The sequence below is a fragment of the Dromiciops gliroides genome, chromosome 4 (assembly GCF_019393635.1).
Source record: "Dromiciops gliroides isolate mDroGli1 chromosome 4, mDroGli1.pri, whole genome shotgun sequence".
In the NCBI taxonomy this organism is placed as follows: Eukaryota; Metazoa; Chordata; class Mammalia; order Microbiotheria; family Microbiotheriidae; genus Dromiciops; species Dromiciops gliroides.
This window is the reverse complement of record NC_057864.1, coordinates 254467541-254480255: the sequence shown is the minus strand read 5'-3', so window position 1 is coordinate 254480255 and position 12715 is coordinate 254467541. Positions and strand designations below refer to the sequence as shown.

The 12715-nt window shown below is 44.7% G+C and overlaps 1 protein-coding gene across 4 annotated transcripts in view; it reads left to right on the top strand.

The window, feature by feature from the left end:
* The first annotated feature begins 1326 nt into the window (after window positions 1–1326).
* LOC122752894 (trem-like transcript 4 protein) overlaps window positions 1327–12715 on the top strand; it is an 89046-nt gene continuing 77657 nt past the window's right edge. For 2 of the 4 annotated variants that reach the window (XM_043999859.1, XM_043999857.1), the window contains exons 1-3: window positions 1327–1544; window positions 10218–10562; window positions 11593–11677. In XM_043999859.1, coding sequence (XP_043855794.1) covers window positions 1436–1544; window positions 10218–10562; window positions 11593–11677 — 539 coding nt within the window. In that variant the 5' untranslated portion in view covers window positions 1327–1435. Of the gene's footprint in view, window positions 1545–9294; window positions 9450–10217; window positions 10563–11592; window positions 11678–12715 lie in introns of those variants that run through there. The other 2 variants (XM_043999860.1, XM_043999856.1) reach the window with 2 other exon arrangements.

Sequence of the window (12715 nt, the reverse complement as noted above, 5' to 3'; positions counted from 1 at the left end):
ATGGAGTTCTAGGCCCAGTTCTCATACCTAACTCATCCCCTTCCCCACTTTCTATGCTCAGACTCTTTGGATACCTAAACATGGCATAGATGCTTGTGAGATCAGGAAGTCTATGGAGTAACACAAGCTCCAGTAGTGCTTCTCACCTTCTAAGGGCCAAGGCTGTTCTTGAGGAGGGTCACTGGGACATCCTGGGGGTCAGAGCTCTGATAAATGGAATCACCCACAAATAAGTGCTCTCTCCCCTCTGCTCTGAGATCACCCCTTCTACTCCTTCTACTCTCACTTCCCCAACTCTCAGTTACCCCCATTATCTCGTCCTTCCTCTTTCCTCTCAGCGGCTCAGAATCAGGCAGTGGAGAATCAGGACCAACACCCTCCTGCCACCCATCAGCCAAAGGGCAGCATGAAGAGACCACCTCTCATGTCCCCTGCCTCTGGACCCATAAGAACATGATGGCCAGGGCAGTCCTGCTGCTGCTGCTCCTGCTGCTGCTTTTGCTGTTAATGGGTATCTGGGGGTGAGGAGGAGGTCAGAGAAGGGTGGAGGTGATGACTGATAGGGAGCAGAGAAGAGAGAAGAGAGGAGAAGAAGGGAAGGAGTGCAATGTTGTGTTAGTATGAAGGACTGGGGAGGGATAGGAATAGTGGTGTGCTGGAGGCAGTTCACACTGGCTTGTAAGAGCTGATTGTTAAATTTCCAGTGAGAGCATTTACACTTTGAAAATTGACAAACGGCACATACAAATGAAGTTGATTTATTGTTTTATTGATTGATGACTTAAAAAGAGGTGGAGAAAATATTAATAATGCAGATTAATTTTAAAATGTGTCAAGAGTATTATATATACATATATGTGTATATATATGTACACGGCTATGTTTAGAAATATAAAGTGAGAGAAAAGGAGAAAGAAGAGAGAAGGAAGGAAAGAGGAGGGGGAGAGGAGAAGAGGAAGAGGCATAGAGGGAGGGAAAGAGAAAGACTGAGAAAACTGGTTGCTAATTGTTCACTAGCCCAGCACTCAGTAGGAGGCGCCTTTGGACGAGTGGCTGGCTCTCTGAGCCATGTTTTCTAGAAAAGAATGTTATTTTAGGTGACCAGCTCTCATATCTTGGTAATATTTTTCAGTCAAGGAAGGGAGAGTACACAAGGGAGGCCCAGCTGAGCTCCCTCTGACCTGAAGATTTGTTTTCAGGCTCCCAGGGCCAAGGGCCTGAAGAAGTAAAGCACAAGGAGGGACAGACACTCAGAGTCAGATGCAGCTACTATGCCCAGAGAGATGAGAAGAGGTGGAAAACCTGGTGTAAGTGGAGAGAGAATGGAAGGGGGTGTGATAGCCTAATTATCAGCAACTCAGCCATCATAAGAGAACATCAGGACCCACGAGCCTCCCTGAAGGATGACAACAATATTGGCATCATCACCATCACCATGTCTGAGCTCAGGGTGGAGGACTCAGGCAACTATTCATGTGGAATCTATTACCTGGACATCCCTTTAATTGAGGTTATCAGGACAATCAGCCTCCAGGTTTCTCCAGGTAAGTCCCTTCCAACTCAATCCCCTTCAGTTCCAGCAGAGCTTAGGAGGCACCAACTGTGAACACAACCCTGGGCTAGGATGGGAGCTTAGGCTGGTCTCCAAGGAGAAGCTGCTCCCCCTCTTTCAGGCCTTCAGCTTCCTGCCCCTCCCCATTCCCATCCTCCCCTCACTTCTTTCCCCACCGTGATTTATCCTCTGGGCCTTGGGCCTGGTGAGGCATGTTCTTCTCTGGTGTCAGTCCCATGCAGAGCAGATGATTTTTCTGGGGGCTTCTATGTTTTGGGTGTTTAGTGTCACATCCTCCCCCTCATTCATACAAATGTACTTGTGGCTTTCACAGACAGAGACACGCATAGTGTCCTCTCATCATGTACACAGACACATGGAATTGTTCTTCACTGATTTATGATGCCTGTAGCTCTGGTCCCATGAGCCAAGGGGTGGGGGGAGGGAGAGAGGGGTTCCCAATTGTGGTGTTGGAGCAGATCCTGGCAGGTTCTAATGGAAAGAGAATAGAACTGCGGTCAAGTCTTAGTCTTCTGACCCTGAGAGGTCATTCTACTTCTCTTAGACACATCTGTAAAATGGGGTTGTGTGGGGAGTGGTGCAATTGTAAGAACTAGTGTCAGAAATATACTCTATTAATTATAAATGTTTACCATCTGGGAATTATTAATGTTTCCTTCATTCTGGACACCAACTCCACCCGGCTCCTGGGGATAGAGAAAGCATCCCATGGGGATGTCCTTGGTCAAAATGCCTGGGGGAGTCTGATGGTAGCATTAGCCATAGGAACAATAGGCTAGACTACTTGACAATACATATTGAATAGGATATGATCTTCTATAATATATTACCCCCCAGCATGCATCCATGTGATGCCTAAGCTTTTTCAAGGCCCAAGCGCTCACAGGAACCAGCAGTCTAGTTGTGCTAGCTCCTCCAGGAAAGAGGGGGCATGTGCAGGTGTGGGGTCAAGGGCAGGCATTTCCTTGGTCTGTTCTTTTTTCAGCCCCAACACTGAGGACCACCAAACATACTCAAACTACCACTGAGACACCTATCACCAACTCTGCCACCCCCTTGGTCACCAGCAGGTACAACTCCTTTGTGGACATCCATTGGGTCTCAAGAGCTCCCAGCCTCAGCAGTTCATGTGGTCTTACTTGTGTTGACTCAGACTATTGGTTTTTTTTTTCTTCCCGGGGCAATGATGGTGAAATGACTTGCCCAGGGTCACACAGCTAGTAAGTTTCAAGTGTCCAAGACAGGATTTGAACTCAGGTCCTCTTGAATTCAGGGCCAGTGCGTTCTCCACTGTCACCCAGCTGCCCCTAGACTATTGGTCTTAAGTGACCTCCTTCCAGCCTCCCATTCTGGATGGGAGAACAAAAAGGCAAACAAAGGGAACTGAGGATTGCCTTGGGTCTAGTGAAACTGTACTTATTACCTTTCCCTCTTTCCCTCATTTTTAAGTTTAGGTTGGCTTGAAGTCTGATTTCTTTTAGCCCTAGCCTGGCATTTTTCAGTCCTGAACCCACACTGCCATCTGTCATATGCTAAGACCTTCCCCCCCCCCCAAACCACTAAAATTTGGACAATGGGCTTATCACATTCCTCATCTCCTGATGAACCAGACAAAGCCCCCAATTCCTCTGTTCAACAACTCTCTCTTCTTGATAAGCTGGACAGCATTCCCTCCTCACTGATTGCCTTTCCATTCCCTCCCTGTTAGAGATTAAAGAACTAGGCAAAATTGTGAAGCAAGGAAAATTTCCCTCCTAATACAGATTGCTTAAGACATGCCTGCCCAGAAGAAAGTTCTTGTTGCTGCCACTTCCCTTCTCACTCATTTCTCAGACTTCATCACTCAGCTGAAACTGCTCTCTCCAAGGTTACCAAACATCTCTTAATTGTCCTTTTCTTAATACTCCCCCTGCTGATCATCCCTACCCCCACCTCATCTCTTCTTCTCTTGGAAACTCTTTCTTGGCTTTTCATGAAACTGCTTTCTCTGATCTCTCAGTTCCTCTCAGCTCCTTCTCAGTTTCCTTTGGTGGCTTATCCTTCATGCCTGCCCCTTCTGGTGGAGTGTTCCTGATCTAGCCTCATCCTGATTTCCATCTCTCTAATATCTCTGTAGGTCAAAGATTCTAAACCTGGGGTCCATGAACTTGTTACAAAAATATTTTATTAATTCTATTGCTGTATACATGGTTTTCTTTGTAATCTTAAGTATTTTATTTTAGGCGTTCAATAGTACTCTTCTGCAAAGGGTATGTCCATAGACTTTTTCAGACTGACAAAGGACTCTGGAATATAAAAAAGAACCCTTTTTCTAGGTGATGCAACAGATAATTAATTCTAGGTGATTGAATTCGATTGTCTATTCATATGACACTCACAGATATACATGCTTTTACAGAAATATGTACATAGAGATATAGAAACATGTGTATATGTGTGAATCTGTATATTAATGTGTGTATACATATATATATATGTGTGTGTACATGTATATATATACACATGCACACACATATGGCTGTTGTTTCTCCTTCATTTTCAAAGAGGACAATGACATCAAGAGGTGATGTCATGACTTGCCATGAATTGGATTTAAGTGAGGAAGGACTGTGCAAGGTTATCCACCTCACTCTCTCCTCCAGAGGCATCTGGGTCCTGTGGCAAGATATAGATCAGAATGACTAAAGATGGCCCCGGATATTTGAGGTGATTGGGGTTAAGTGACTTGCCCAGGGTCACACAGCTAGTATGTATCTAAGGCTGGATTTGAATTCAGTTACTCCTGACTCCAGGTTCACTGCTCTGTTTACTATGCCACCTAGCTGCCCATATATATGTATACATACATACAGATGGACAGACACACACACACACACACACATATATAATGTGTATACATATATATATATTATGTGTATAATATGCATATTTATATATGTGTGCCTGTGTATATTCTGCCCTAATCTTTCCTGAGTCCCCTAGTTACACATCATCAAATAGCTATTTTATATCCAAAAATGGATTTCATGTAGGCAATTCAGATTCAATAGGCTCAAAATAAACTCACTGTCTTCCTGACCCCCACCTATACCCCTCTGCCCCCAAACCAACCCCTCTTCCCAACTTCCCCATTTCTATTAAGGGCCTCCAACCCCTCTAGTCAGCCAGGCTGGCAAGCTCTGAGTCACCCATGATTCTTCACTCTCCAGATCCAATTATATCCCTAACTTACTCATCCTACCCTTAGCAATCTTTCTTTCTCCTGTCTTCCCTTTCCACTCGAAATAGCCATTGAGCACTGACTATGGGTGGGGCCCTCTGCTAAGCTGAGGACCTAGAAAAGAAAGCAAAAACATAGGTCCTGCCCTCAAGAGACTTATAGTTTAATGGAGAGAGACAACATGAAAAAAATTAATATAAGATATATTAACATATTATATATAATATGGTTCCTGAGACATCCAGCAATTGTGCTAGGCTCAAGGGGTAAGAATTTATCATATCAGTGGAGAATTTCAAGCCACATATGCCTGTGCACACAAATTCCATGGGAGGAAAAGGCTGTTGATTACTTCCTGAGTGGTTAAGAGAGCCAGGGGAGATCAAGGCAAAACCCTGGTGGGGTCAAGCAGTTTGTGTCTGTAGGCTGAGTAGTTAAGAAAGCTGGGGTTCTAGGTAAAACTCCAACAGGGGCCAGTCGGTTCAAGTCCAAAGACCAGGATTAGATTATAAGGAACCCACCCCACCCCCCCATTTAGAAAAGTCACTAAGGATGGTATTGAAGGAACTGAGTAAGACTGGCCTCTTAAGAAATCCCTAGAAGGACAAGCCTCTTCTTAGTGAAGCTAGTAGAAAGGAACTGAACCCTGTTTGTACTGACAGTGAAAAAAGAAAACCTGAAAGGAAAAAAATGTGTTCTGTACTTTAAGTGTTTGTCAGTCTGAAGTGTCTATTTGTGCAGGCCAGGTTGAAACAAGCCACACCTTGTCAGCATTCAGCTGGATTCTTCACCTGCAGGCTGCAAAGTCTTGGGACCAAGGGACTGCTGTGGGAAGGAAGGAAAAGCCAGCACATTTTGGCTTTGGCTTGTTATCTGATGATTTTGTGAGGTAGGATGGGAGGTCCTACCTCCTTAGAAAGAAGGAGGAAATGAATCTTTTTCATGATGGGGAAGTCATTGGTACGCATCTTATGCAGGGGTATTGTATGAATTTGTGAATGATAATATTTTTTTCTTTTGCAAATGCAGAGTACTAGGCCATAGAATTAAAATGTTACCATTAGTTACTATAAATCCACTGTTGATTAGATTTAAACCAAAATTTGCCCTAAAAGAAATAACGTGGTCTGAAGGTGTACTCTTCTAAATTAGGAAGATTTGGCATTAAGGAATCTACTAAGGGCAGCTTGGTGGCACAGTGGATAAAGCACTGGCCCTGGAATCAGGAGGACCTGAGTTCAAATCCGGCCTCAGACACTTAACACTTACTAACTGTATGACTTTGGGCAAGTCACTTAACCCCAATTGCCTCACCAAAAATAAATAAACAAACAAACGAATGAATGAATGAATAAATAAATTTTAAAAATTAAAAAAAAAAAGAAATCTACTAGTTGTGTGACCCCAAGACAGTTCTATCTTTTTCAGCTTACTTTTCTGTAATAAAGCTTACCTCCCAGGGTTGTGAGGATCACATGATTGTAAAGTGCTTATCATAGGGTGTGTGTTATATAAATAATTTTCTGTGTAAAGTAGAGAGCAAAAATGTTATGGGAAAATTGGTATAGGGGTTCTTTGGAATTCCTCTTTGAAGAATTGCATCCTCTTGCATACCAGCTCATTAGGAGTGAAATAATGGTTAATTTTGGGGTTGGGAGAAAGCCAGGAGAGAGGTCCCTGAACTTCTTCTCATGAGGAGAGAACATGGTGTGGAGGCATGGCTCTCTGGGATGCCTTTGTCCCTGAGTGGGAGATGAGCAAGTATTTTTGTGTGTGTGTGGATGGTGGTGGTCTGGTGGGGTCATCATCTGACTGTGAAGTGTTCCCTTGTTTGGGGGAGGACCATCCCCCACTGGTGATGGCTGAGGAAGGTTGGGTGAGGGGTGGCTCCTGATACCTCAGGCCATCTCTGTCCCCCTGGTGCCAGTGGGTCAGAACCCGCACCTGGTCTTCTTTCCCTGAGGGGTGGATTGGTAATTGATGGGTTTTGTTTCAAGTTTTAAAAATACCTAATGCTTTAAGGTATTATCTTTCTAGATTTTCTTATAGTTTAAAAATTGGTAAACAATGGTATCAGCTGTTATGTGAAACCTTTAGGTGGCTCAGCCAGTGAAGACGATGATGAGGATGATGGAAGAAGAGGCTAGAACACCCCAGACCCTCCCCTGTCTCTCTCCCCTATCCAGTACAGCTGGTTCTCAGCAGCACCATGAGAGCCTTTCAAAGGAGCTGTTTTCTAAGAGCTCCTCCTTCCCATGCTGCTGGAAGTTGTGTGGCCAACTGAGGGAGGGTGTTTGAGGTGGGGCCTTCCACACTCCAAGAACCTCCTCCATTCCTGGGAAGGGGGAGCAGCCCCTCCTGCCACATCCTCCAGCTGCAGGCTTGACTCACCAAGGGGACCTCCCCAAGCTGGGCTGGGGCTGTTAGGGGCCCTGAGGCTCTTTCCTTGATCCTCTTTCTTCCTGACCTCTCTGCAGCCTCTGACAAGGTCTGGGATCCTCTTCTCTTCCAAACTCCCTCCTCTCTAGGGTTTTTGTGCTTGACCTCAACTCCAGGGAATAACATGCCCTCCTCCCTCCCAGGAAAAGCTGATCTCCTGAGACCTCATCACCCAGAAGAAAGACTCAGCTTTTGATTGTCTTCACCTTCCCAGATAATCCTCAACTGACTCTTCCCTCTAACTGGAGGCCTGCAGGGCTGAGCACTAAACTCCCAACATTCCTGGTACCTCAATTTTCTATCAACAGTCACTCTTTTTTTTCTGCTTTCTTTTTATGTGTTGTCTTCCTCCATTAGATTATCAGCTCCATGTGGGCAGGAAGAGTCTCATATTGTTATGTGATTTCCCAGCATATAGTAGGCACTTCATAAATGTGTATTGAATTGAACTAATAAATGATGATTGACATTCTGCCACAGCAAGTACTTAATAAATGCTTGGTGACTGACTTACTGACTGACACATCATTCTTCATTGATTGGGTCACAAGGAATGCTTCTTCCCATTCCACAGACCTAATCCCAGGCTTGGCTCTGCCCGTTATTCTGGAGTAGAAACAAGAGCAGCTGCTCTGTTCTAGTAAAGGGATTCTACTCCACCCACGAATCACCAAAGGCCCCATTTGTAAGGAACAAGAAAGTGACACCTGTCTTTTCTTGAAGAGCATGACCCTGTCATGAGCAAGGGGGCAGGAGCAGCATGCTGCTGCATGTTCTGTGGATGGGAGAACTATGGTGTGTTAGAAAGACCATTGCCCTGGGAGCTGGGAGGCCTCTGGTCTACCCGACATCTGCTTCTCATTGGTTTGGACTTGTCCCTTGTCTCCTCTGAACCTCTAATTCCTCATCTTTCAAGTGAGGGAGGGAAGGCATGGAGCCAAAAATGTATTGCAAGAGAGACATCTCAATAAAGAACTGAGAGGTAAAAAAATAAAAATATAAAAAACTGAACTCACAGATTTTCAGTAGACTGAGGAAATAATCTGTCTCCAACACACAGATAACTCTTGTATCAGACATGCCCTACTAACAGGTGTGAGGTGAGTAATCTTTTGGATGACTTTCCCTTCTGTGGCTAATTGTACTCTCTCACTAATGAATGGTAGGCAGTGGGAATATCAGTATCAGGAATTCCACCAATGATTGTTATTAACTCCCTTGATAAGCATTTGTGTTAGTTTAGATCAAAACTTTGGAAAGTGAGACTTAGGCTTCTTCCCAGCTCTACCTAGAAGACAATCTCACCATAGATTTCTCCCATTTTAGGTAGTGGGCAGAGCTGGGATATTGAACAAGTCACCCTTGACAACATCAATTAGTTTATGTTACATTAATTTAATCTGCAGGTTGGCAGGATGTATTAACCCAATGATATTCACTTTGAAGTTAGGCTAGAAGGGGCATTCATGTAGCCACCTGGTGTCTGCCAAATTCCATTCTTCTCCCACAGGGGATTTGACATGGCTGAGGATCATACTACCTGGCCTCACCTTAGGTTTTTATCATCTTTAAGAACAACAGATGTTTTCCCTGCTCTCTTAGCTCAGTCTCAAACATGCATCCAGCTGGGGACTGATCAGATTCCAAAGTCCAGGAGACTGTACATGCAGAGGTGTAGCTCTCACCATTTTCTCAGTTATTTATGGAGGAAAGAATTTCAACATATTATAGTTGTTTGTTCTTCAGCAAACAGTGTTGCTGTCTCTGTGCCCAGTGTTCTCTTGGTTCTGCTCACTTCACTATACATCAGTTCATACAAATCTTTTCAGGCTTCTCTGAAATCATGCTCCAAGGCTCTTCTTGAAGAGGGTCCCTAGGTCATCCTGGGGTTCAGAGCCCTGACAAGTGGAATCACCCAGGAATAAGTGCTCTCTCCCCTCTGCTCTGAGGTCAGCACTTCTGCTTTTTCCATTCCTCTCACTTCCCCAACCCTGGCTTCCCCCATTCTCTCTTCCTTCTTCTTTCCTCTCAGTGGCTCAGAATCAGGCAGTGGAGAATCAGGACCAACAACCACCTGCCACCAATCAGCCCAAGGGCAGCATGAAGAGACCACCTCTCATGTCCCCTGCCTCTGAACCCATGGAGGCATGATGGCCCAGGCAGACCCACTGCTGCTGCTGCTGCTGCTGCTCCTGCTGCTGCTTTAGCTGTTAATGGGTATTTGGGGGTGAGGAGGAGGTCAGAGAAGGGTGGAGGTGATGACTGATAGGGAGCAGAAAAGAGAGAGGAGAGGAAGAGAAGGGAGGGAGTGCGATGTTGTGTTAGTATGAAGGACTGGGGAGGGATAGGAACAGTGGTGTGCTGGAGCCACTGCCTTGTAAGAGCTGATTGTTAAATTTCCAGTGAAAATTTTTACACTTTGAAAACTGGCAAACAACGCATACAAAGGAAGAAGTGCTTTACTGTTTTATTGATTGAGATAGAGAAATTATTAATAATGCAGATAAAATTTTAAAATGTCAAGAGTATATATATACACATATATATACATACACACACACACACACACACACACACACACACACACACACATATATATGTAAATCCATGGTTGTCCATGACTGGCAGAAGCCTATTAATATATATATATATGTACATGACTATGTTTAGAAATATAAAGTGAGAGAAAAGGAGAGAGAAGAGAGAAGGAAAGACAGAGGAGGGGGAGGGGAGAAGAGGCAGAGGCACAGAGGGAGGGAGAGAGACAGATTGATTGAACTGGTTGCTAATTGTTCACTAGCCCAGCATTCAGTAGGAGGCTCCCTTGGGTGAGGGGCTGGCTCTTTGAGCCATGTTTTCTTAGAAAAAAATGTTATTATACATGACCAGCTGCCTTACCTTGGTCATATTCTTCAGTGAAGCAAGGGAGAGGACACAAGAGAGGCCCAGCTGGGCTCCCCTCTGACTTGAAGATCTGCTTTTCAGGCTCCCAGGGCCAAGGGCCTGAAGAAGTGAATTTGCAGGAGGGACAAACCCTCATGCTGAGATGCAGATACAATCCTCAAATACGTGAGAGAAGTTGGAAAATGTGGTGTAAGTGGAGAGAGAATAGAAGGTGGTGTGATGACCTAATTATCAGCAACTCAGTCATCATAAGAGAACATCAGGACCCACGAGACTCCCTGCAGGATGACCCCAACACTGGCATCATGATCATCACCATGTCTGAGCTCAGGGTGAAGGACTCAGGCAGCTATTCATGTGGAATCTATGACTCTGTCAGAAACACTATTGAGGTTATCAGGAGAATCAGCCTCCAGATTTCTCCAGGTAAGTCCCTTCCAACTCAATCCCCTTCAGTTCTAGAAGAGCTTAGAAGGCCCCTACTGTGAGCATGACCCTGGGATAGGATGGGAGCTTAGGCTGCTCTCCAGGGAGAAGCTGCTCCCCCTCTTTTAGGCCTTCAGCTTCCTGCCCCTCCCCATTCCCATCCTCCCCTCACTTCTTTCCCCACCATGATTTGTCCTCTGGGCCCTGGGCCTGGTGAGGCATGTTCTTCTCTGGTGTCAGTCCCATGCAGAGCAGATGATTTTTCTGGGGGCTTCTATGTTTTGGGTGTTTAGTGTCACACCCTCCCCCTCATTCATACAAATGTACCTGTGGCTTGTACAAGTAGAGACATACATAAAGTCCTCTCAGCATGTATACAGACACATGGAATTGTTCCTCAGTGATTTATGATGCCTGTAGCTCTGGTCCCATGAGCCAAGGGGTGGGGGGAGGGAGAGAGGGGTTCCCACCAGTTGTGGTGTTGGAGCAGATCCTGACAGGTTCTAATGGAAAGAACATAGAGCTATGGTCAAGTCTTGGTTGTGAAAGTGATCTATCTTGTGACCCTGAGAGGTCATTTCACTTCTCTTAGACACATCTTTAAAATGGGCTTGTGTGGGAGAGTGGTGCAATTGTATGGGAAATATACTCCATGAATTATAAATGCTTTCCATCTGGGAATTATTAGTGTTTCCTTCATTATGGACACCAACTCCACCCAGCTCCTGGGGATAGAGAAAGCATCCCATAGGGAAATCCTTGGTCAGGACATCAGAATGCCTGGGGGAGTCTGATGGTAGCATTAGCCATAGGAACAATAGGCTAGACTACTTGACAATACATATTGAATAGGATATGATCTTCTATAATATTACCTCCCAGCATGCATACATGTGATGTCTAAGCTTTTTCAAGGCCCAAGAGCTCACAGGGACCAGCAGTCTAGTTGTTCTGGCCCCTCCAGGGAAGAGGGGGCATGTGAGGGTGTGGGGTCAAGGGCAGGGATTTCCTTGTTCTGTTCTTTTTTCAGCCCCGACATTCAGGACCATCAAACATTCTCAAACTACCACTGAGACACCTGTCACCACCTCTGCCACCCCCTTGGTCACCAGCAGGTACAACTCCTTTTTGGAAATCCATTGGGTCTGTTCTTATTACCTTTCCCTCTTTCCCTCATTTTTAATTTAAGCTTGGCTTGAAGTCTGATTTCTTTTAGCCCTAGCCTAGCATTTTTCAGTCCTGAACCCACAGTGCCATCTGTCATATGCTAAGCCCTTCCCCCCAAACCACTAAAATTTGGACAATGAGTTTAACACATTCCTCATCCCCAGATGAGCCAGACAAAGCCCCAAATTCCTCTCTTAAACAACATAAGCTGGGCAGCATTCCCTCCTCACTGATTGCCTTTCCCTTCCCTCCCTGTTAGAGATTAAAGAACTAGGCAAAATTGTGAACCAAGGAAAATTTGCCTCCTAACAAAGATTGCTTAAAACATGCCTGCCCAGAAGAAAGTTCTTGTTGCTACCACTTCCCTTCTCACTCATTTCTCAGACCCCTTCTGCCTTCATCACTCAGCTGAAACTGCTCTTTCCGAGGTTACCAAAAATCTCTTAATTGTCATTTTCTTAATACTCCCCCTGCTGATCATCCCCACCCCCACCTCACCTCCCCTTCTCTTGGAAACTCTTTCTTGGCTTTTCATGAAACTGCTTTCTCTGATCTCTCACCTCCTCTCAGCTCCTTCTCAGTTTCCTTTGGTGGCTTATCCTTCATGTCTGCCCCTTCTGGATGAGTGTTTCTGATCTAGCCTCATCCTGATTTTCATCTCTCTCATCTCTCTCTAGATCAAAGGTTCTAAACCTGGGGTCCATGAACTTGTTACAAAAATATTTCATTAATTCTATTTTTTATAAATGGTTTTCTTTGTAATATTAAGTATCTTATTTTAGGAGTTTAAAAGCATTCTTCTGCAAAGGGTATGTCCATAGGCTTTACCAGACTGACAAAGGATGCCAGGACACAAGAAGAACCCTTTTTCTAGGTGATGCAACAGATAATTAATTCTAGGTTTTTGAATTAGCTTGTCTATTCATATGACACCTGCAGATATACATGCTTTTACAGAAATATGTATATACAAATATATAAACATA